This window comes from Aulostomus chinensis, chromosome 8 (genome assembly GCF_037954235.1).
Source record: "Aulostomus chinensis isolate RoL2024-O1b breed Wild chromosome 8, RoL_Achi_v1.0, whole genome shotgun sequence".
NCBI classification, from domain to species: Eukaryota; Metazoa; Chordata; class Actinopteri; order Syngnathiformes; family Aulostomidae; genus Aulostomus; species Aulostomus chinensis.
Window position 1 is genome coordinate 22150933 of NC_141327.1, and position 26458 is coordinate 22177390.

At 41.8% G+C, this 26458-nt stretch overlaps 1 protein-coding gene across 3 annotated transcripts in view; it reads left to right on the forward strand.

Moving 5' to 3' along the window:
- Positions 1-26458, forward strand: part of cntln (centlein, centrosomal protein) — an 82368-nt gene that overhangs the window by 46213 nt on the left and 9697 nt on the right. For all 3 annotated transcript variants that reach the window (XM_086211693.1, XM_086211692.1, XM_086211694.1), the window contains 11 exons: positions 80-609; positions 4209-4290; positions 5673-5754; positions 6087-6346; positions 10606-10827; positions 12312-12409; positions 15136-15262; positions 16597-16734; positions 17306-17491; positions 21826-22023; positions 26036-26110. In XM_086211693.1, coding sequence (XP_086067819.1) covers positions 80-609; positions 4209-4290; positions 5673-5754; positions 6087-6346; positions 10606-10827; positions 12312-12409; positions 15136-15262; positions 16597-16734; positions 17306-17491; positions 21826-22023; positions 26036-26110 — 1998 coding nt within the window. The remainder of the gene's footprint in view (positions 1-79; positions 610-4208; positions 4291-5672; positions 5755-6086; positions 6347-10605; positions 10828-12311; positions 12410-15135; positions 15263-16596; positions 16735-17305; positions 17492-21825; positions 22024-26035; positions 26111-26458) is intronic.

Sequence of the window (26458 nt, forward strand, 5' to 3'; positions counted from 1 at the left end):
GAGTATTTATTGTAAAAATGGCAGATATGCAGTATTTAAAAAAAAAAAACTGAATATGTTGTATCTTTGACTCCTTCAGATAGAGCAGCTAGAGCAGAGGATGATATCCCTGGAGGAGGAGACAGACAGGCTGAGGGAAGAGAAAGAGCAGCTCCTTGAGGTCAACGAAGATTTAGCCCACAACTGCTGCAGACTCCAGGCCTCTTTGGATCAGCTTCAAACCCAGGAAGCTGTCCATGAAGAGAAAGCCCAGGCAGATGCCCTGGCCAAGGGGGAACTGCATCGCAGGGAGATCATGGTTCTTGAAGCACAACTGGCCACCTCTCGGAAAGAGGCTACAAAACTTCATCAGCAGTTGCTGAAGCTGAGACAGGAGCTGGGGATTCTCAGGGCAGCCAGGGACTTCTATAGGAACCGTGCCGCAGGACCGGCAAGGACAAGTGGGATTGCAAACACCATTAGCAGCAAGGCCAAATTCAAAACAATTAGGCTCAGGGGTCCGCTATGCCAGAGCAGCCACCGAACAGTCAGCCCCAATCAAGCCATCAGCTGGCAAGGCCGCAGCCCCAGTCCCACTAAGGACGAATGGGAGGACATGAGCATAGATGGGTAATGATACACACACAAACACACTCATTCTCACTACCTCCCACCTCATTATTTTTAGGCAGTTGGAGTTGAGCGGGTGGGCTGGTTGAATTGAGGGGGGCCACGCAGCATCGAGGGGACAACGTGCATATGCAAAGTGTAAGCAAATGGGTGATTGAATTTCATCGTCTGTCTAGTTGGTATTCAGGAGCCAAAAGAAGAATGCCAGCAAGAATGATAGAGAGAAGGAGAAAGGAGGGGGGAAACTACTGTCAGATCCTTTCAAATATCCTGGGACGCCTTGCTCGGAGCTTATTGACTGAAATTTGCATGCAAAATTAGCCACCTCTCCATTCAAAGTTGAACCAGTGCCAGAAAAGCCCAGGGATAAGGGGGCCGCCAAAGCCTTGATACCTTTCGGTGATGCCATTTTTATGCACAAGAAATGCAATCCCAAAATTGACAGTTTGGCAGTTTGATTTAATATACTGGTCCTTTGCATATTCAGCGACCCCCCCAACACCACTAAAGATTCCCCTGCAAGTACTAACCCACCCACCTTCCCACAAGACACACACAACCATACTTGCACCAAACCCCACCCCGTGTCTAGTCATGGTGGTTATCCTGTGGCATGTCAATGCACAAATGTGTACTACATTTATTTCTGCCAGCCACCCTGAAGTACAAACACATGTGCACACACACTCCTCTCGCCTCTCCTTTCCTCGCCTTAATTTAGTTAGATAAATTTTGAATGACCCTACTCGGCTCTGTACCAGATGTCTACAAGCTGTTTAACACCCTCTAAATTAAGAACCATCGACAGTAATTATTTCATGTATGTTTTATGCAAAAAAGCCACTGAGCCGTTTATTGAGTGATGGTCAGAATGATTTGATTTCACTCAGAGCTATTGCAGATATTTATTAGAGCCTGACAGATGCTGGATTTTTGGGGCCGATTCCAATGTTAGGGGATAAAATAAATTCTTATCTGTATATGGGCTGATATTTGCAATAATACCACAAGGGAAAAACGTTCAATTATAACGGTTAAGTCCTGCTATGGTGCAATTTTTAGTGCTATTATTATATTAGGTATTTCATTTTAACATGTTACATGTGAGCAGCAGTTTAATACCATCATGGTACAACTAATCAAGGAAATGCTACTTTTGAATTGTCCAACCTACAAACAGTTCTTACCTTGAATAAGGCATAAGTACCTCTGAATTGTAATTTTATCGTAAATGTTAGATTCCGCCATTGCAAAGATAAGCATTACACATGATAGAAGAGATAGGAAGGTTTATTTACTTCCTTGCATTCAACTCACCAACGCGCTGATAAGACAGAATAAAGTCACTTACTTAACGGATTGAATCCCCCAATACAATGTCTAACAGCTGTGATACAGCTGTGGAACAATGTAGTTGCAGGATAAACTATTCAACTTGACCATTTCATAAAGCACCAAAGCATATTTTCTGCATTATAAACTGTAAAATAGAAGTTTTCACATTTGCACACATCTGCCAACATAAACGGCAATCATGATAGAACTTCCAAAGCCCAAAATCGGCCGATGAATCAGTCAGGCTGGAATATTTATTTCCCCTCAGTTTCTCTCCTTGCCTGCCTCGCTCTGTCTGCTCTCCCTTGCTCAGTCCTACTAACTCACCATCTCTTCACCAACTAATTCATCAGACTGTAATCCACCCCAGCTCTATCCACATGAGGCCATTTAACAGGGACTGGGTGCAGCTATGCCCTGCTTTCCTAATGCCCCTCCATGTGGCTAATAAGCAGCAGTCTAATATACGCTTAAACTGAGAGGAGGATCTAAGTGGATTTGTGAAGAGGGGTCTAAACTGAGATGTTGTCTTATTTAAGGCACCTGTCAACTGATTTGTTACTGTAAAGCCTTCTGCGTCTCTTATCTCACAGGGGTCTTCTTTAGCAATATGTCTTGTAGGTGCTCTCGAAAATACAGTATTTCTACCTAAGGAAGTTTGGCGTAAATAGTGCCAAATAAAGATGTCAGACTCGTTAAGGGTGCTGACAAGTCTTTGTTTTTTCCTCTTTCCCTTTTTGCTGCCTCTGGCTCCCTCTCTCAAGTTTTAAGCTGCTTGAGGCAGCTGACTATTTCGAGCAAATCAGCAGTTTGGTAAGAGGACTGGACAGAATGAGAGCAGGGGGGCATTGAGAATATCTTATAGAATCATTCTGATTGAAGGAATAAATAATGTGTTGATATGTTTCATATGCCCTTGATTGCTGACGCAGTTTAATTGGATGGTGTCAAATTATCGGCATGGAAAAATGTGACAAGTTTGAAAAACAAACTTAGCAAAGTGTTGGTTCTGTGCACCAGAGGAACATCTTTCCTGTTCCTTTGCACATTCTCAGACACCCTGGAACGATACTGGAGTGATATAACACCAGCTCAACAATTTCCAAAAGACTGATAGTAGAGTTGGATCCTTGATTGTCCCTGTCCACATGATGATGTATCCTTACATCTTGAATAGTGTATGATGTTGTACAAGTGAATGGGTGAATGAGAAGTGCTGTATGGGTGCGGTTCCTTTAGCATTTACTGCATGGTGGTAGAGAGCAACTGCCCATAGTCTCCTAAAATTGTCCAGCTAGGCTGAGATCTTAGCATGGAATCTATTGCAATCTCCAATTTAGATCTAATCTGCAATTGCACATACATACACAGACATTGGTTTGTGTACTTTATGGGAACAAAACATAAACAGCTAAATACACATCCATTAAAGTGCTGCCATGATGGCCAGCACAACATTCTGAACTCTTTACAGCATTTGGATGCAGTTACAGTGATTCATGCTGGGAAGATCGTTATGTTGTAATTAATATTGGGGGGGATTCAACATTGTAATTGCAAAATTAAATATTGCCGTTTGAAATTATAGCACATAGAGGCAAGCAATGTCATGAACCCCAGTCTTGGTGGTGATTAGTGATCCTCAGCAAGTCCCTGTGCACCCTCCAGACCAGGTTTAACCCTAACAAGCCCCAAGCCTTGTCATGTTCCAGTTAGATCCTCTTCCTGTGGTCTTTACCTCTGCTGCTTCTCCCAGGCTCCACCTTAATAAACCCGCCAGCGTAAATGTCACTGCCTTCCACCTTCACGTCAAAGGTCACTGTCAATAAACCTGTGTGTGCCTGTGAGCGTGTGTGTATGTGTATGTGTGTGTGTCTCAGGAAGGAAGCCCTTACCGTGTGTCCATCAGATGCAACTTTGCTTGGTTCTGCTCAGCCGTGCCTCTCACACACGTCTGTCACACACAGAGGGCTAATGAAGGCCACAGCCGCTCTCATACATGTTGATGCATTCACTATCAGCAACACATGCTGCAGTTTTTCACTTAATTTACACCCACATTTACACTTCCAGCTCAGAAATTGGATGTGACATTGATTTTCTGTTGAAAGGAAGAGGTGGGGTGGGTGAAATGCACATATTTTGCTTGATGTCAACTAAATCAACCATAAAAGGTAAATTGGATTTTTGTCCAAGGGTGGTACTTTCAGAACCAGGCTTGTGAGTTAAACTCCTGTAATAAACCCCTTCACCTTTCTCAACAGTGACAGTGGTGAGGAGTACTCGGACAGTCTTAACAGTGTGCCCTCAGGGACCAGACCTCGCAGGCAACACATCCACAGAAAGGTTGGTTTGCGCTCATCTTTTACTTATTTTGGAATTCAAATAAGGCATACATTTTATGCAGATATTAACATTTAAGTGTGTATTCCTTTGCAGGCTACCTCTGCAAGAGCAATACTTGATTTCATTTGCAATAAATGTTCATAATTTGAGGAGTCCCTGTCAATTTTGTGACATAAAGACACCTCCTGAATCCTCAAAACAGGGTTCTGATGACCAATATTAACGACTGCTTGACAATACCAGAACATTATAAAAAAAAGTCCCTATTTTTCATTTCATTTTTTTCTTTCAAATCTTTTCTGTGAACTTATGAGAATCTTTCAATACAGTACATTCAGCAAAGGTACAGGAACAACGTGTGTGACCAAAAACCTCAGCCCCCTTCTTCATCCCACACGATCACTGAGAAAACAATAACAACATTAATGCATTCATAGAGACATTCAGGTGGTTGATGTGCAAAATAACATAACAGATCATGACACAATAAAAACAGGTCATGTGAGAATGAAAAGAACAGAAAACCTGACAATCCACAAGAAGCACACAGTAAAAATCAGATCCTGATCAGATTTAGGGCCCTGTACTCAAATCACTTCAAGGGACAGTCCAACAGGAAAGAGCAGCTCCTACCCCGGACATATGAGGTCAAAGCGAGAGATAAAGAGGGGAGATATTCTGTTTTTCTCTTTTGGGGTGTAGGGTAGAAAGTTCAGGGGTAATAGTGGATTGTTATTTTGCATAGTGAGCTGGAGCAGTGAGCTGCAGGGGCTGCTCCTCTCAGATCTCCTTTAGTTTCCTCGCTCCAGCATCAGTAAATGTGCCCCTCAGCTCATCTTGGGCTGATTGCCATGACAGCCCTGGCCCCTTATGTCGTTCAGTGACACAAACCAAATGGTTCATCTCCTCTCATCTTTCTGCCACCATGTGATCAAACAAGGCACTGATCAAATCCTCTAACCTGATCCCTGCAGAAAGGAAGGAAGAGGGGGGAGGTTGTTTCTTTGATGTCACTACAAACGATGGTGCAGCTGGGAGGTGTCGCACATACACACTTATGAAAACGACTATATAGTCATGTGATTGTGTCATACTGTAGGAGTAAATCAGGACTGGTAGACAGTGATTGAACAAAGGTGGCAAATGCAAGCTTCTGTCAGAAGTAATATTATTGCTGGGAAGCGTTTGAATTGAAGTTGGCTGAACATGCTCAGGTGAATTATTAAAGCACAGGGTAATTTGTCATGTTGTGTTAAACTGAGAGCACCCTATGATCGTCGTGTCATTATGAGTTGCATTCCAGGAAGTGCAACATGTCATGTGGTGGTGTTGCATTATACAGCTGCTTTTCATCACTGTCTCTGACTTTTCTGTGCTTTTAGCTCGACAGGTGCAGACTGAATCCAGACAAAGGAGCACTTGCAGCGGCATCAAGCAGAACAAAACCTGATGCTCTGGCTCAAGGTTGTATAAACTTTCCTTTTTTGCACTCACGCAAAACTACAAAAAGTTAATGGACTATTAACTGAAGCAGGAAACACTCAAGTGTATGCGTATATGCTGTACGGAAACAAGTACTTGAGGAGTTAACAAGCTTTGTTTCACTTCTGAATCAGTTATAAATGGGAAATAATTAATCATTCAGGTTGTTAAATATATCACAGTTTTCACACAAGTGAAAACAGACACTTTTACATATGCCTGTTAACTCCCAGCAGAAGCTTCTAAATAGGGATTTGGGGGTTTTCTGTGCTCTTGTCAACTCTGCGGCGCCTGCGTGTACTTCCTTCTGTTAGTTGATAAACAGCATGAGCACAGGGAGCCAGGGACCAGAGGAGCGAAGAGGAGGAAGATGATGCGGAAAAAGGCCCAGCAGTGCTCCTCCTCTTCTTTGCAGCCCCGTATAGAGTCCCTACAGCGTCACATTGACATACTGCGAAGTGCCAGGAAAGATGCTGTGCTTTCAGCCAGAGAGCTGCGGAGGGCCAATGAGAAGATCACGGCAAAGCTCAACTCCCTGACTGAGAAACTCAACAGCAGCAAGCAGCTCACACAGGTAACTTGGGAAAAACATGAGGACGAGTAAGTGGGAGAATCAGTTGTCAGGGTGCCGAAGTTTGTTATTTGTCTGTCTGCTTTCTTTTGGGGGTTGTTTAGTATTTGCTTGGGGCTGAGAGTGCAGCAGTAGCAGGTCCTTTGCCCTTGTTATGATTAATAAGTGTGGTTGACAGACTCAGCCTTGTCTGTGGAGGTCAGAGTCATGGAGCATAAGAGACTAGGAGAATTTCTATCATACCCTCTTTGACACTGCTGTTGTCTCATCCTGCTGAATGTTTCAACAAGCCAATTCTCCACAACGGTCTGTCACTAGCTGTTGAGTTTCTTCAACTATGCAGCACAAACCTCTTTTTTCTGGAGTCTACTGCCACACACCCACTTAGTTATTTAGTACCGCCTTCCAGGTATACTTGATTGATAGATGAAGCATTTCTGCCCTAAACACTATCCCATCAGGGCCTCCTTGTTCAACCCAACAAATGAACACACATATATACACACATATACAGTAACAATGCAGACACAGTCGTTAATCTGAGAGGCAGGGGACCTTTTTCAGTCACAGCGGCAGCTTCCGAAGACCCACTGCAACGCCTGATTAGGTGTTTGTCTCAGTATGTCCATATATTTACTGTGTAGAGCTGTATAGCTGCATTATAATGGACTGGAATACACAGGTCAGAGTACAGCCCTCATAGTGATGCTACCTAGGAAGTGGCCCTTGTACTCCCACCCAGACATCTGATTGCCAACGAGACCTCATACTCAGACACTGCAGTACAGGTACACAAGTGCGCGTGCGCACACACACACACGCTGTTGTGTGAATGAGTGGACGAATGGGGAATTGTTGTCTTCCTGTTTGTTTCCTCTTTTCTCCTGCAGTATTAATGCCACTCCACCAGAGAAAGTTGGAGCCGCCTGACTGGCCAAAGCCAGGTCTTGTTGCCTTCTCTGGAAAGGGCAGGAGGTGATGGACTTTGGGCTTGTTCCAGCCCGTCCTGGCCAACTCTCCAACTAAAACTCACTGCTTGTAATTGGCTTAGGACAGTCTCCACAGGGGCCATCATGTGAGAAGTAGTGTGGCAGTTTCACAGAAACTTGTTTCTGTTCTGTCTCCTGATCTGTGGGCCACTCTGTCCTTTCCTCTCTCCCTACTTGTTTCCTTCCAACATTAAACAACACCTGTTTAATCCCTCCATTCTTCTTACATTTTTTTATACCGTGTCTTCTGTTAATTGAGTGAATTTATGAGTTGTAAATGTTTTAATAACTACTATTTTTTGGACATAAAATCTGCCACAAGAGTGTGAAAAGTGGCAGTGGAGAAGTGGGAAACTCGCACTATGAAACTGTTGTTGTACGTCTTTTATTCCATTTCCTTTGTTATACATTCATCTCTAAGGATGGGTATTTTATAGTTTTGGCCACTATTCCCTTTCATAATGACAATGTTCTCACTAAAATAACTTTTTTTAAGCAATGTGACAATAAAGCAATTTAAACTTGAAGAAAACACGATACTGTACAATACTGACAGATGTGGCATTCAGTATTTTCCTGAGCTGATGATAGATTAATCTTTTAGCGATGAAGCCATGATTGCATGCTCTCAAACAATTTGAGTACACTTATTGGAATGGATATGACCCCAGTTTCATAATCATACCATCAAGATCAGAGTCAGGAGTTGTCTCGTGTAGATCAGGGTGTTTTGCAACAAGATTAACAAGCTCCTCGTTCATGCTGCCGCCTTTTTCTGCTTGTTGTCTTATTATGGGACGTCAATAATGACACAGAAACACTTGCAACATGAAATGTGAAAATGTGCTTACCGCAGCACATTACTTTCCAAAGGCACCTGGTGGAAACCTGATTTGATTGGTCAGGAAATCATTTTCATGTGGGAGATTTCACAATAAACAGTATATGTCTGGATTTATTTTTCTTCTCATAAATGGTGTTATTTTGCACAAGTATTCCATTGGAAAATTGTGATTTGTTATGACAGGGCCTTATTTTAAGTCTCAGAAGTTCGTTTTTAGACAATCTAGAGCAGTGGTTGTGATCCTGAGGGACACAAGATTATTTTGGGATTTTTTAAAACAAAACAAAACAAAAATTGAAAAATTAAGTAACATTTTTTAGGTTGGGAACTTTTTTTTAACATTCTCTTATCTTTACCAGTGATATCATTTATCTTGGCGAATTTTATTCAGTATGTGGGATTCAAATTCTGCCTGCACTTGAAAACTAGTAGAAACTATTAAAAAAAAACAACTCTTAAACTAAGGCATCTTATAATGTAAAGTTCTATTTTTAAATATTAGTAGGCTCAGTTTACCTTAGTAATATGAGAGTATATTTCCTTGCATTATTTTACTTGAGCCTCAATTATACATGTTGATTCTGGGCAGTCCCTGAGTCAAAAAGGTTGTTATTGTTACTGATGCTAATGATGGCTAAAACATCCAAAATAAGTTAAAAAAAAAATCTGAGTCGTCCCCCCCCCCCCCCTTTTTTTTTAAATGGCATAAGAAGCTTTAAGAACCTCAGGTGACAAGTGAGGCTTTCCCTCTCTGTTCCTTCAAAGCCCAGAATTTGACAAAATGCACTTGTCATCCATATCATCCATGTACAGGATCATTTGGTTGCCTGGATTACCTCTCTCAGTTGCCACCCCTTTTACTTGCCGCTGCATCATTTTGTGACACCGCTCACGTTTTACCTGCCCTTATCCCTTTTAAGTGTGCCGTGTCTTACCCTCCTCTTTTATGTAAGGTCGTGGGATTACCACAGGATTAGAGGATGCAGTAGACATAACTGATGGAACCAAAAAGCTGACATTACATACATTTTATTAGCTGCACCTCTTATCACATGAAAGTTTGGCCTACAGGATGAATAAAGTGAGGAAGTTGTACAATAAGATGCTACACTAGTGTTTACCCATTTATGTTGACAAATTCACTTTGGTGTGTGACTTCATATACACTCCTTGGCTTGTGGCTGTTTCAGCAGTCTCTGTTTCCTTATTTATCCTGCTAATGATGGAGTATCACTTGGAACAACATCAGTGAGACCACTACTCCGAGGGGAGAGAAAGAGAGAGGTGTCTTCTCTTCCAACCTAATGGACCACCAGTGTATCAGTCCATGTCAGTGTCATCTCTCACTGGGGCTGAAAATGGCCTGTGAAATCAAAGCCTGTCTTACAGGAAGTGTCATCAATGCCACTCTTAATTCGTGGAGCACTGCCACTGCATCCGCAGAGTTACTTCCCTCCCTTCCACCCCTCCCTCTCTCCATCACTCCTCTGTCTCTCTCCCTCCCTGGGGATATAGCATGTGTGTCTTCAACAGAGCACAGGAAACCTAAAACAAGAGGGATTCTATTAAAAGGTGTCAGCCAGCAACCAGATATCAATAACCTCCATGTATGCAGAGCAGAGAGCAAACCCGTGGGAATCTGTGGTTTCACTTGCACGTGTGTGTTCCAGCATTGACTCCGTGTGCAGCACACATCTTCATGTATTATGTCTCCTATTTGTGCCATTAAGCATTCTTGATTATGATATGTTATCAGATCAGTTAATTGTGGCAGTATTGAGCCAAACTTACAGATGTGTTTATGCCCCCCCCCCTTTTCTTTTAATAAGCAGCCGAAGAGCTTCACCGCACACGTGGTTAAAAGCATTCACCTTGAATGCTTTTGTTTAGCACTACTGATACACTGCACATAGCACATGATCAGCCAGTGCCATTATCGTTTATCACTCCGAACCCAACCACTCACCAAATGCTGAACTCCCTCTGTCCCAAAGTGCTCTCAGATTCTGCTGGATGGCTTTATTATGCATGCCAATCACAGTGAGAATTAGGCCCTATCGACCAGGCAACATCATCATCTGTCTTCTAATTAGCATAAAAAAGGAGGCTTATCACAAACGAGATATTAAAGCAGAGCCCTCAGCTCTCCAGTGGCTAAGGCATACAGTATTTCAAACATATTGTGTTTACTTTATATCTGCATTTATCTTATCCATGAATTATGGCTTTGAAATAAAGATTTGTTACCTTCTATAACCTTAAAGCATGTCTGCAATGGAAGATGGGTTTTAGTCAGACTCAAACTTTTCAAGTCATATTTATCAGTATATAATATGTTCCAATCTCCTATACCTTCCAGCCGGTGTTTTTTTGTTTTGGTATCACCAGTTGGCCAAGCTCACCAATTCTGTCTGTCACTCAATCTACAGAAACTGACCTCTGACCTGGCTGGTGTGGAGCAACAGAAAAAGGTCCTGGAGATGGAGCTGGAGCAGTGGAGGCAGATCACGCTCTCTCGTCAAACGGCACCATCAACAACAGCACCAGCAAATGTGGAGGGCTGCTGCCAGGGCAAGACCGTGTCCGCCCCGGCTAACCCTGACTCCCAAGCTCTGGAAGCTGAGGTCAAACAGCTTCAAACCAAACTCAAGGTTAGTGGTTTCTGAGTTCCGAGCAGAACTCCAGGGTTAATGAATTGCCTTCATACTTCATTTCATTGTGCAGGCATTATGAGGTAAATCTCTTAATAGGATGATAGTATTAAGGATTGTGTTCATTTCCAATTTCATCCACTGTGATGCTTGAATGGCTAAAATCATAAATAACAAGGAACATTTTCGGAGCATCAGTGTTAATAAAATGTTAAAAACGCTGCATTCCTGTTCATACTGTATATACAGTAATACACAAGACAAGAATATCCCCAAGAGTAAAATGTATCCTTTTGTAAAAATTTTTTGGTTTTTCTTTTTGTTTCTTCCTTGATACATTTTATGCAAACAGTGGGTCAGTCTTGAAATCCATAGGTTTTTTTATTTTAGTAAGAAAAATTAATGTCCCTGGTATTTGATCAAACCTCAATATTTCTGATTCCCTTTTAAGCATCTCACAGGTTTGAAAATTCCCAAGTCCTTGATCAGTCTAGTAGCGCTGAAAGAAACTGTCAAGGTTTTACTTTCAAATCATGTAGTAAAAAAACCAAAAAAAAACAAATTCTTGAGCCTTTCAATTTATGCTTATCACCTAAAATTGCATGTGATTTCGACATGAATTAGCATTTCTTATCATTTGATCTTATTACGGAGTACCTGTCAGAATGATGAGAAATGGAGAATAACAGTAGAGACGTGCCCCACACCATAGGGGAAGAGGTGTGAGTGGTACCACAGCATTATCACCCTCTCCTCAGCCAGCTCATCAGTGTCACCGAGCAGATTGCTGCTGTCGTTACACTCAGTCGAGGAAGTCATGTCAGGTGACAGCAAAAGGGAAGGAGGCGAGGAATACACTGTGGGGGTGCGCACACTGAGCGAGCGCATTATCAAAAGCTTGTACTGGTACCATTCCCACAGAGACACAGAGCCCTTTAAACCAAAGTGAACATGCACATTCAAATATCCATCAGTCTCATGATCAGAAGCCAACCTGTTGTCATTGGCCATATGTCTGTTACTTATAAAGAAAAAAAGAGTATAGCAAATAAAAAGGAAAAAAAGGTGTATTTTACTGAAATCTCACCAGATTTAAATGTGTTTTTTAAAAGGTTCATCAGTAGTAATGCAAGTAAGAGATGTAGATTTAACGATAGCACCTAAAGATATAGAAGGTTAAAAACTGCTAGAATTGGTTCATGTCCAAGTCATGTGATAATACATACTTTTTTCAATATCTATTAAAGTGGTCTAAGTCTATACATTGTTATTTTTCCTAATTACTCCCGTATCTCATCCGCTTTGGAAAATACAGTTTTCCCTCTTAACCTCTTTTAGCACCTTCTACCCTCCTGCTGTAACTATAATGAGGAGGCATGCTGGGCCTGACCTGTCATCAGCCGTGTCGTGAACACCCTCCCCACCCCCTATTGCACATGCTGAAACACATTAACAAACACACACACCATATGCCCTCCCCCCAGAGTGCAAGTGCCGAGGTCACGAGGCAGGTGGCAGCTAACAAAGCCCTGCGAGGCCAACTGCAGGAGAAGGAGGACAAGCTTCGTCAGCTCCAGGACAAGTTAGTCTCACCATACGCGTCCATTAGTGTTCATACTTCTTTTGTCTTTCTTCCTCTTGCTTTGCGCTACAGCCCTTGCTTAGCTTGTCTTCCTCCTCCTGCATCCCTCCCTGTCTTTGTTTCTCAGTCTCTCTGTGTCTACATATTTTCACCTTCGCCGCAGCTCTAATCTGTAGTGTTTGATTCCACCATGTGGTAGCAGCACGCAGGCTGCTGCACTCCACTTGCACATGCTTCTCTTCTGCACAAATCACTTGTGAAATTATGCATGAGCAAGTGAATAAGAACTACTGAAGGAATTAGTTTCTGTATACATGTGTGCATGTGGGTGTCTTGTGTGTCATGTAGTGTGGTGTTGTGTATGTGGGTAGCTGATGTGGAATGCTGATCAAAGCAGGGTATTGATTGTTTGTGTGCCGCAGGAGGGACCGTTTTGGCCCATGACACTGAAACCCACACAACATCACTCTGGCCTGTGGGCCGCAAGCCCTAATGAGTTACATGGTACACCTACTGTAGCACCCGGTGCATAACATATGCAGAGTGTGTAGCTGTAAACAATTCACCCATGGAAACTGTTGAGTTTTGAACATTGTTGTGAAAGGCATATATCGTCATTCTGCATTAGGATTTCATCTTTCAACTGGGAGAGAGGTACAAAGAGCAACTTGGCTTCCCTTCCTCTCATTCTCTTTGTCTAGTATACTGTGTCCTCTGCCTGCCAGTCTCAATAATGCATCCAGGGCATGTGTACAATCACAGTGGTGGTGTATTTGTGTGTGACCAAAGTAAAGCAGATCACAGTCAGACAGAGTGAACATCCCTCAGCTGAGTTTCCACGACAGCCTCAGACTCTCCTCAGGCTCTTGTCACACACTCCCGTACTCGAGCGCACACACACACGCGCGCGCGCGCGCACTTGAACTCGTCATCTCTTCTAGCCTACCACTCCGTCTGCCTCCATGGAGGGACCCCTTCTCAGAATGAAAGACATGTCTAGACACCTCTGAAATATACATCTCAGCACACACACAGGGACCAAGGCTGCTTCGCCTTAAAGAAGAGAAGGGGGAAAAAAAATGAATTTCAAAGTACACCGGCATGTCCTCAGTCAATATCCGGCACTATGGCCCTGCCTTATTTATGAAGCTGCTTCTTTCATCTTTAGCCCTGTTGTCTATCAGCCACATGAAACGTCCACCCATTCTTCATTCTTAACAACATACACAGAAATGTACGTTCACGCTCCCTCCTCACACACTCCTCTCAAACCACTGAGTGTAATCATTACAATACACGCATCTTTGATGAACAATATTGCCAACAAGCGCAGAACAAAGGGAACAAACGTGCTAGTGATGGGGATATAGTTTGAGGCTCACTTTCTCTCTTTCCACTAACACTCATAAATAGAGATCATACGCGCCAGCAGAAGCACCATATATCCTTCATTCTTTTTTATCCTCTATTCTTTTTGGGGCGCAGAAGAAGAGAACATCTAAAATAAATGTTGTCCATCTAATTGCCATCAGCATTGGGGCAGAGGGAGCTGCTGGGGCTCTTATTGCTGCTCTCCGTCTTTAAGTCAACTCCAGACAGTCATCTGAAAGGTTCAATATGGGTTTTCTCATTAATGGCCAAATCCATGGGGTAACCAGCCGGCACTACTTTGCCCCAAAGTCCCCAGGCAAGACTCCTCTCTCATTTAATTTAATGTCACTCCAATAGGACAAGCTCACATTTATTTAGCCAGTCTGCCCTTAGGCATTTATCCACCGAGGGAGACAGGGACATTTACTTACACAAAAGCATTTGCTCTAGCATTGCGTCATCTGTTTATTTAAAACACACAAGCTATAATGGGTGGGGGCGCTGAGAAATCCACTACATCTTTGAAATAGAAGAAAAAGAAAAAAAAAAACAGTTTTAATTAACTGCATCCTTATCTTTATTCTATTTGTTCCTGTTCCCCAGGGTAGAGACAACCATGAAAATCCCTCATAGTTGCCTTTTATGAAAACAGAATAAAACATGCTAACATACTGAGCCCATTTAAACAAGACCTTAGTATAATATAATGCTGTAGAGGGCTGTAGTATTAAACAAGTCAACACAGCAGGTTATTGAAAAAGGCAGTGACACACAATGCATTTTGCAGCCGTTAAAATGGCTCATAATGCCGACACCATACCTCTCTGTAGGGAATTATTGTCAACACAGTATGGCATATAAACAACATTTTTTTAAAGTGTATTCCTGTCATCATCTGTCTTTCCACAGCCAAGTCCCTCAGCTGATGTGTTTTTTTTTATATATGACTGGTGTAATTCTGGAAGTAATAAACATTTAAATACTTGATTACAGCCTTTCAAGCAGTGTCACTGCTGATTCAAAACGCCGTTAGTCAAAAAGGTCTCCCCAGTCACATTTAGCGCAGCATTCCCCGCCAGAGCACTTGTTTTAATACATGCCAGTTAGGATTATGTATGCATCCTTATTTCACCCCCCTCCACTTACCCAAACAGCATACCAGTGTGTTTAGTTGTCATAATGAGCTGTCACGCCTGACTCAGTGCATGGGGGACACTGGGCCTTCTCAGCTTTGTGTGTGCCTGTTTATGTGTGTGCACATTCAATAACTCTGCTAGATGCAAGAGAGTGTGTGTAGGATGTATAATCATCAATGCCAAATATGACTTTTGCTTGTGTTGCATAATTTTTTTTAGAGCAAGTCACACAGAGCGAGATGTGAACATGAAGAAGCAGCTGGTGGAGGACCTGAAGACCAGGCTGAAGTTCCTGCAAGAGATGGAGAAAAGTTACCGTGGACAGGGGGAGGAGTTGGAGAAGAAGGTACACAGGACAGCTCACAGTGACTACAAGCATTATAGCCATCTGTGTCACTGTGATGTGGGCCTCAGATTATGGTCAAGGCACAAGAGCAGCGTGGTTGGTCTCACTGGGGGCCTAGATTGTGTGGTGGGTGTCTCCATGGTCACCTAATATTTTGTCCCTGTAAGTGTGTATAAAGGGCTTGAGCTGTGACATTGTCAATTTATTAGGTACGCTTGGAAAAAAGACAAAGGCAAGATGATACAAAAGCTCAGCAATAAATCCTCCCGTCATGAGGATTGCTTTGTTTAATCTGAGAGGTGTTTACATGAATTATGGTGACAAAATATAAATATCAGCACAGTGTTAGTGTAAATCTGATGCGGTGATTAGTAAATACTGTCACCCAAATAGCTCTAAAATGGAAAGTTGCTAATATTCCTGTCTGCAAAGTGCAGAGCTGTGCTGCATAAACACATGGCACCACAAATCATTGATCATGTCATTTAAACACTATTTGATATTGCATTGTTTTAGTCATGATCACATCATATTGCACTCCATGTGACAAAATGCATTTGCACCGTGATGCGTTTAAGGAATACAACATGAAAAGTCATTTAGCACAAAATACTTGTCGGAAGGAGAGAATAGCTGGATCGATGGACCCCAGTCATCCAGTGTCTCTCACATTTAAGGAATATTGAGTTATTACCGACCAGTCTGATGTCGAGGTGTGGGTATTTTGTAGCAGCCTGGTGTCATTTGCTCCCAATTTCATCAAGGTAAACAGTGGATAGCTGTGCATAATTGCTCTTCACTCCAGCACAGCACTTCTCCAGTTCCAAGGCTGCAGACTTATCAGAATATCGGTCCTGCTGCTGGGATTTAATGAACCAAAGGGGAAGGTTTTCAAAAAACAAATACATACAGTTTATTTATAATTGCAGTTTCTGTTTAAACTGTTGTTTAAAACTATTGTTTGGAGAATGTTAATTCGGAGTGAACCACTTTCAAACCCCTTTCTGTCATTGTTGCACATTCCCTAATGCCAACTAAGTAGAGCTTGTTCCAAAATATAAACATTGGACAACAAGATTTTCATGGCCCTTAACTGGTAAAGCGGTGTGTCTGTCTGTCTGTCTGTCTCTCTCTCTCTCTCTCTCTGTTTCCCTCTCTGAAGTATATATATATATATATATAGACACAGATATATGGAGCAGCTGGAATAAAGAATAAGCAATCCTCCACGACTTCTCGATGACTTAAAAGAAACAATCCATTTGATTTAATTTATAGATGGTTTGCTTCAAAAGAACACCTTCCTGTCTCCTCTTTACTCTGCTTCTCTACAGGTGAAAACTTTATCTGAGGAAGCCATCAACAGGAAGGCCCTCATTGAATCTCTGAAGAGAAGACTGAACGTAGCAACAACAGAGAAAAGCCAGTATGAGTCCTCCAATGCAAACCTGAAGGAGGACCTGCAAAAAAAGGTTGGAACCTGCCACATAACCTGTCAAGAACAGAGAGATGAATCTACATTTTTGATTGTCAAGTTGTTTTGTTGCACAGTGAGAGGCAAAGTTTAGTACAGTAATTGACCAAAAATATCTCCTCAGAAGCATCACATCACTCATCATATCATCTTTTGTTTTCCAAATATGCTCTGTAATAAGTCAAAAGAAATTAGCTGCGATTTCCATCATACATTTTAACACCCAACTGTTAAAATAGAAAGTTTCATCGCTATTGTTGTGCAGCTTTGGATCACAGTTGGTCAAATAAATAGCTCTTTTAATTGTTTTCAGTCCAATCTAGATGTAAAACTACGAGATTCGATGGAAATAAACCTTTACTGTTAGGGTTGCTTTGGTCCTTATCAGTGGATGAGATTCCCGAATATTAAATTTGTCATCGCTATCGGTGAATCAGACCATGCCATTTTTTAAATATTTGACACTAATATTTCATAGGGAGATGGAGACACTTCACTTTCTCCTGAAACAAAACAAAAGATTGTTTGGTTTCAGCTGACCAATCCTGCCTGCTATTTTGTCTTTGCAGGAGCAGCGCATTCATGCCCTACAGGCTCGTGTGGGAGCCAGTGAGAAAGCTTTAGCTGCACTGGAACAGACGGCCGCTGAGCAAATGGAGGGATTGACCCAACAGAGCTCTCAGGCCTTAGACAGGCTTCAGAGACAGCTTGGCCAGTCCTTCTCCCAGCTGGAGCAGCTGCATTTGTTCATCAAGGTACTGTAACAAAAGGCCAGCGGTGCAGACATTATGAGTTTGTACAGTTAAATAGCTCATCTTGAACAGGTGTCATGGTTACGCAAATTCTTCATGATGATGTTTTGTGTGTGCCACTTGCTAAATCATACCACTACTCATTAGGTTCTGTTAAGGTTGGATTTCAGGAGGCAGCTTTCCTCAACCCTCCCAACTCACTTGTGCTGTGGCCCCCTCCCACATTTGTGGTCTACCAATCAAACACACAGCAGTTGTCTGTCCCCCACAGCACACTATCACTGAATGTCTGTGCGGACTAATGGATCTCTAGTAGCTGTTTATTTTTCATTTATTTACAACTATTTGCAGAACCGCTCTACATTTTTTACACCATTTTTGATACGTCATTTGTATATCTGTGGCATTTTCTACTTTAACTTTTGGCTACTTAACTTTATTCCTACTGTTATACAGGATTTTACTTTTTTTCAGTTGATGTTACAATGACAGTCATTTTTACAAAGTACATGGTTTATTTCATAGACTTTTCATAGGCCTATATTCAGTTTCAGCACTGTGTATGATCAAACAATGGCTGGATTGAATCAAATGTTTGAATGTGTAATAAATAAATATGTAGGCCTGCAAATGTTTGGATTTTTCAGTTTTGGCTGCCTTAGAAATTGAGTTTGATGCCCCTGCTTAGAGTGAGGCTCACCTCTGAAAATAGTACTTTTGGGGATGGACTCCTCTGTTTCTGGAAAGATTCAAGAGACATAGAGGAGTCGCCAGTCTTTCCATTTCCTCAAAGAATGAAGAGGCCTCCTTCTGAGAGGCTCTGATTTCCTTCACAGTTTTTTCAGGGTGAAGAGTTTGAAAATCCAGAAGGAGTTTTGAATTGAGCGTTTCTTTTTGCATTGAAAAAAGATTGTCTGAGCAGCGGCTCAGTCTGCTAAGTGGTTAGAGTTGGGACCCAGACCTTGGAACACACTGCAGGGATCCCTCATTTCACCTGTCCTGTGGAAGCCTCCGGATCTACCAGAAGCTGTTTGGGGATGTGGCTAATGCTACCTGACTTAGCCTGCAGTCACCAGAACCTGGCTCCAGATTAGTGGCAGCAAACTAATAATATGTGTCATTATGCAAGGAGATAAAGGCCATCACGGTTCGAAAAGTGTGTGCTTAGAGGGAGTGGGACCAAGTGTCTTTATCTAGGCCTAATCCATCACCTTGAGGTGTTTGCGTGTCTATGTGTGTGCCTGGCAGAGACTGATAAAGGCTGTCCCTTAACTCTGCTCAGCTGACACCTGTCTGTCAAAGGAGAGATGGGTTTGGCATGGTGATGGTGTTTTTTGCACACACACATAAATCAAGTGGCAAGCCATGGACAGTGCTGTGGCAATTTTCCATTTCTTTTTATTGCGTGCATGCGTCTGAAGAGAACTTTTGGTGGTAGGGTGTATTTTATCGTTAGCATCGAATGCTAACCACAGAGTGATTTCCTTTGCACAACTAAACCTTTTACCGTCCTTCTTTCCTGCAAATTTTCACACATTCTTAGAGCGAAGACACACATGTATGAAATCTACATGTATCCTAAAAGTAGAAGCTGCATTATTTGTGAAAACAGAGAAAATGCAGTTCAAGCTCATATTACTCCGTTCCCATAACCTTAGGCTGGTGGGGCCATTGTGTTGTTGTTGAGGATTCACATCATTGTTTGTCTGCCCCTGGCTCCTGTGATCCCCTATAAGAACACCAAGCCCTTTGATTGGACTGCCTTACGTCCGGAGGAGATTTACTCTTGTCATGTATTGATCAGGACTGGAGGGCTGTGCATCTGTGTGTGTATAGATGTGGCTGTGTGTCTTTATGAGCTTGTTTTTTTTTTGTTGTTCTTTGTGCCTGTATGTGCATCTGTGTGTGGAGTTTTTTTTTTTTTGTTTTGTTTTTTTATTGTGTGCCAGCAAACCCTTTTGGCCCCTGCACACGCCCCAGGCTGTAAGCACTGCTGTTGAACTGCTAAACAGTAGCCCTGCATGGAGTGACCACTTCATAACACACACACACACACACACACACTGGAGGTTGTTCTCCTGCACAGAATAGGTTTGCTGATGTCATCCCTACTGAAAACTGCCAGATTGTGCTGTTTGTTTTATACATTTCTTCTAAGTGGAAATGAATGCATACATTGCCACAGGTATGAGGTACGCTGCACTTACAACTATGATGTAACTAGATATTTACCTGTGTTTAGCTGATATACCGCTCTATTCTGGGAAATGTGTTTTGACAATTGAATATCTCATTCATATCTGCAGACTATGAAAAACAAAAAACATTTTCATCACTCAGTGCCTACATAATCTAATAATATTAAATACTTGTATCCTCCTTAATGCATCTTGTATTTTGAACAGCCCTTTGTGTCCTCGTGTGTGAAAAGGTTTTAGAAGGAGCTATTTATTGTAGAGGACGTCTTTTTAGCTGCTCATTTGATCCCCATCTCTATGCCCTAATGCTCGTCCGTCTAAATTGGCCCTCTGGCTATTGTGATAGTGCTACTAGCCAAGCAAAGAGCTCTTAACAAACACATACAGATACATACGCACTTCCATGGGTGTATTTGATTAGTGTGGGGGGGGGGGGGGGGGGGGGTCTTGTATTGTCCCTCCCGGGGCTGAGAATGAGTGATAAATTCACCCCCTAATCTCTTTCCGGATTATTCCACATGCAGGGTTTAGGTCAATTAAATGTAACCCTTGACTAGTGACAGTGAATGTCTATTAGGCTGTAAATAAAAGAATAGGATCGGCGTCTGTTAGTTAATGAGCGATATATTCCTTAAGGGTAAACACAGTTCTCAGATCAGCACAAACAGCTAAAGCTGCCTTCCTTTATCTGGAAATTGACAATGGTTATGATTTAATCTGGGTGCTATTCTGCTTATTTTACACCTACACAGAAGTCATAGGCCACATGTGGCTCTGCAGGGCTGCCTTGCAATTTGAGATTTAGTTATTTGAAACTGATCATACTTGTATTATCTAGTCTAAATAAGCCCGGGAGTTGCAAACCTCAACAACTAGCAATCCCACCTGCCACAAGTCAATTTATAGACACCATTGTTTTCATCATTTTAATTGGTATGTTATTTGTTTATGATCTGTTTTTTTTTCTCCTTACATATCTCATTTGAATTTCTACATGTCTGACCTCTGCATGTACAATATATATTCAATCTTGCTAATAGATAAATAACTCCACACACTGTCAGCTGTAAACCTCCAACTACTCACTTAGGACTTTGTTGCGAGCACCACCAATAGGCTTTGTAAACTGCACCTGGTCCACCTGTGTGAAATTAAGCGAGAGGAATGGAGATGTAAAGACGTTTCTGAATTATTCACGTGTGATTACCCTTGTTACTGTAATGCACTTGAGTGTTTCGTATGTTTTTTTTCTTAACTTATTTGTGTGTGTGTGTGTGTGTGTGTGTGTGTGTGTGTGTGTGTGTGTGTGTGTGTGTGTGTGTACTTCTGACTTGCCTGGTAATACTGTGTTCTGTCTGTCCAAGAACAAGTTGTACTTTGTTTTGTTTTTTTTTTTGTTTGTTTGTTTTTGTGTACTGTGAGTTCTCCTGTCTCTTGCATCCCTCGTCTGACCATCTATTCCAAGGTCAGCTTTTCAGCAGGCTTACAAGGGAATGATACAGAAGATTATTGCCTCGATCAATAAGCTCAAAATGAAGCAAAGGGGAGTTTACTTTATTGACTTCCTCGTGTACAGTGGCAGTTTTAACATTTAATTGTCTCTCTGTATTTAGAGCAAACTCCCATTTAGTGCCCGACAACTGTGCCATCCCAGGCCTTCCTCGTCTCGCTTGCCATTCACTCGGGCACCATTTGAAACAGCCCCTCGTAGCTTAATTATTAACAGTGTTATGCTGCTCTGTTGTGCTGTGAGACATTCAGAAAGCAAATAAATAAATGAATGGCTGTATTTTCAGTAGCTCTATGTCTTTCTCTCTCTGATGCACGATTCTCTGTCTGTGGAGATTTTAGCAAAACTTGGGGTGCGTTTGATATCAAAGCTGTGTTCCCGCAGCTTTCAATCGACAGGGCAACAAACCCTCAGGTCCTCATCCCTACAAGGGAGCGTGAGGCAAAACCGAGGAGAATCTGAGTGTGTCAAACTCAATATTCCTCCATAATGTACTAGGCCTCTCTGGCGCATGCTTGATCAATTTCATTTATTCATCTGCCAGGCAGAGCTATCCCATCTCTCTTGCTTTTCTATATCCATTTCATCATCCTCTTCTCTTTTTATTCCTTTTTCTCCTCCCCCTTCAGGCCCTGGCCAGTGAAATACTTTTAGACGTTCAAGAGGTCAAGCAGCAGTTGATGAAGAGGAGGAGGTTGAGGCAGGCCAACGCTGTGGCAGCAAAGGGCGGCCTCTCAGCCAAGTCCATGATCAAAGCCAAGTCCATTGCTGCCTCCATCCTCAATATGTCAGAGAATGATCTGGCTGACATAATGGACACAGACCAGGTAAGACCACAGGAATGTGGGTCATTACTTTACACAATCACTAACTTGAGGATCCATAACAAGACTCGATGATGCCCTCAGCAATCAACATACCTACAATAGATTTTTATTTGTACTGTGGAAACATCCTAAAAGTTTTGTCTGGATTTTATTGGTGATTGAACCAGAGATGGAAAAGATATGTTTTAAGTATTGCCTCATTGTTTTTAGGTGTCTGCTCTTGTCACTGGAGACCAAATTCTTTAAGTCTTGTATATCCTCTGGGAGACTGTATATTAGTGTTGGTGAAGAAATAAGGAAATACATTCTTAGTTCATTTCACCTTTCGCTACAACTACTTAGCTTGGCGTAAATCGTTGCCTCTTTTCACCTCCTCTTATTGATAGGTTTATAGACGTGGGCAAGTAAGCAAAACTGAATTCATTATTTTTTATTTTGTAAAGGTGAATCAAACAGATGTAGCACCATGTTCAAGACATTTGTTCTTGTTCTAGACAGGATCAAATACACCATATTTAACTTGGCATGAGTAGAGTAAGAACAGCTTCTATCTCTCTGGTTAAAGTAGTTATTGTACTTAAAATCGTTGTCATTCCCTGTTGTCCACTTTCAAAAGTCTTGAGTTTCACTCTCTTTTCCAAGTTGGTGGACCCTTCACCATAGATCATACCCCACCGTGTCATCAATTAGCAACTCCATGTTACAATCAACCTCCGATCCCTGGAGACTTCCTCCCATCTATCACAAGATGAGAGTGGGTGCACCCGGCACTTACTCACACTTGAAACCAATTTTAGCCCTTAGAAGTTCAGCTCCACCCAGCAGACGACAGGGAACAGTTTCTCACTTGACAAAAAGTCCCCCTCATCAGAGCTGAAAGCTCTGTAGGTGATATCACTCTCCCACTGCTTGTTTCCTCCACTGAATTATTGGTGGTTAATGGCTGGCTGCTTGGTGCCTTAACATGGCCGGTAGGTTTTCCTGTTTGGTTAATCGAACATCTATAGATCTTGTTGATCGTGCAGGGACCCTCCGGAGAATCATTGTCATAGAGTGGATTTAAAGGTTCAGGTGTGCAAGAAAATGATCACAAGGGAAATGATGGAGGCCACACACATGTTCGGGGGGGGCATAATTCAAACTAAATGGTGAGCTGTGATTCAAAAACAAACACATTACCTACTTCAGTCTGAGCAAACTGACGCCTTGCTCGAAATGACACTCCCTTGCCCAAGTATGAAAAACAAATATGTGCGTTAGGGATCGTACAAATTTAGATTACATCGTCACCTTAATGGTTAAAAAAAAGCAAAAAACAGAATCAAAATAAATGGACTTTAAATATCACAAATCTTGCATTTCTTATTCCCTCTCAGAACTTTTACCTGGTTACTGATACTGTACATTGCCAATTACAATTTACCACTTACAAACCAACTTGTACGTAATTGAATGTTAGCAATTTTTATTTTCCATTTCACCTGAAGAATACAGTAAGTTTAGCCGCAATTTTAATTTATGCCAGTCTGTGGCAACATGTTAAAAATTGTGTCAAATTTTGTTTTTTTTTATATTTCTTTCAGGATTTATTCCTCACTAAAATAAAAAAATTTTAAAAATCAAGAATCTTGGTAGAACATGTGTTCTTTTTCGGACTTCAAGAAATGACACAAGGTTATCAGGATGTCTTGGTGGTCTTCAACAAGTCTAACGCAGCAAGTGTATTCATTTAGTCACTCAGTTGTGTAATACCAGGGTGATGAATGAGATGTAAAGGCTCAGTGAAACTTCTTTAAAGTTTTGGTTTTACTTTCAAATAAGAATACTGTTGCATTGCTACTTTTCTTGACTTTGTCTGTTTAAGGTATTTGCAGGAATTTTCCACACTGCAGGGTGCTGCTACCTGCTTTTGAAATCAATGCACTTTTGAATTACAGACTTAACAACATTCTTGAATGCATTATTCCTGATATTATGACCTTCACATGATGCCCACCACCTTTTTGAAAGGCAACACATCCTCTTTCCTCCTGAGCATTTTAGTATAAGTTGGTTGATGTTCTTGGAGATGTTTTACTAAGTAAAGTTTGGTCATTGACAGCAGAGTGCTGAAAGTTAAGTAAGCACTATGTTCTCTCATATGTATGGAAATGGAGAAATCTCTTTTCTATCATTATCTGTCCTCATTAATTGTTTTTCAAACCAGTTTAAAGTCAAATTCAGAGCCGTGCTATTCGACAGACAGATACATTAACACACAAAACTGTTGGAATGCTGGGAAGACTTGTACCACACTTTCTCCCACACATGTATTATCCTGCTTATTTGCATCTGCCCATTCCATAATGTGCAGTTGAGGATCAGAGAAGGCCAACCAGCTCCAGGCTCCCTGGGCAGCTTGTGGAGTTAATGATCCAGAAGTAATAAGGCTATAATTACCAGATCGGTTTGTTTTGCGCCTAATATTAAATGCAGGATAAGTACTTTGTTATGTATCTACCAAGGGTGGACATCACTCTCAGGTACTGACACTCTATCTCACAGCCTGTTCACCTCTGACAAAGGTTGGAAGTCACAAGAAGGCACTTTCAATCACTCTCTTTCTCTCTCACCGTCTTGTTGCTCTTTCTCTAGCTCCCAGTTACTCTCAACACCAGTCACTAATTAGGCATACACTGAAATTAGACTCACCCCAGTGCTATCACCAAGGATCGCACCTACTGTTCCAGGAAGCTGGGGAAGGCCTGGGGGAAACACATGCCTAATCTAAACATCAAACTATCCAGAACTGGGGATTGGACCCATGCAGACTTTGTTAATACACGCTGTGATACACATTCTGCAACAAGTCGGAAGTGAACCACTCCCATCCAGTTGCAAGAATGCATTAGGATTAAACAGGATGGTGCTTTATACCTTGCTAATTTATTTTTTGAATGCCATTTATGCCATTTATTATATGAATGCTAAAATCCTACTTTTAGCCTTTTATATGCCTTCCTTAGTAATCTGAGAAAAGGACTATTAAATACTATCTGTAAACACACACACACACGTACGCTGAATTAACGCCACCACATCTAGCTTATTTTATAATTTAAGGAATGTCATTACAATTGGTAAACATCTGATTTATCACATCTGCTGTTAATGCAACGTGTGTGCAGGCATCTGTTTCAGCCAACAACAAAGACTTTATATGACTCTTTTGTGTTGAGAAGCCCTAAAGCATATGAGCTCCGATCGACTATAATCCAACATTCCTCTCTCTAACTCACAGCAGTTCTGTGAATACTGTGTGACCTTCAATACACACTCTGGTGACTCTATGAAATAAAGTTTGCATGATGGCCCCCCCCCCTTGCAGACATGTCAGTGGACAGCTCTGGCACCTGGGACTTCACAAGATTGTGCCTGTTAAGTCTGCTAGTGCTGCTTGTGTGTCTGAGCGAAAGGACTTTAGGATTCAAATACACATTCTCTCTCTCTCTCGCTCTCTCTCTCTCTCACTCACACACACACACACACTCACACACACTTTCCCCTACTCCTGTACTTCCCCGTGTCCCGGTGGACAGTACAAGGCTCGTCACACCATTCCGAGCAGCAGCACCTGGGGTTTGTAGTGAAGAGGTAGGACATTAGTGCTGAGATTTACATGGCCACACAGTCGCTCTTCTCTCCTTTCATTAGCAGTAACAAGGCTACCACACTGTTAGGTCATTATACATGAGCAGCATGCAAACATATACTGCCGTCCACTGAGTCTCCAGAGGGAGTCTTCAAGGTCCTGGCTGGTAAGATGCTACAGTTTTGCCCTCAAGCACGAGACTCACAGAGGCCAGTGTTCTGATATAATAGCATATTCTTATTTATCACCTCTGATTCTCTTGAAATTTGCACAGTACATCCATTTATGAGACTAATATTCCCATGATTTGCTGCTTTGTATTCTCTCTCAACGTTAACATGATTTTTTATTCTAATTTTGATATATTTGTTTGTTTGTTAGGGGACAGATGCTACCTCAGGGAGACCCACAGACCAGGAGTGGCTGGATCATCTGAACCACATCCTCCAGCAGAAGGTCAGACTCAGTCATTTATTTACTACGTTATCTGTCGAGCACAGCTCTTAGTTGAGCCGCAGTTGTGCAGAACAGTTTCTGTCTTTTGTATCAAAAGGTTGAAAGTTGGCAAGAAAGCATTATTTCAACTCAAAAATATGCACTGAATAAATTTGAAATAGATCTCTAATCGACATTCATTTAAAAAAGTAAAAAAGCAAATTGGTATAACACTGTAACCCCATCGTCTCTCCCACTCACTTTCACAATTAGTGTCAGAATGGGCTTGGTTAGGTTTTTAGATGCTCAGGATACCAAACATTAACACTCTAGTTGCACTGATTTTTCACTAGTCAGGGGCGAAGAATT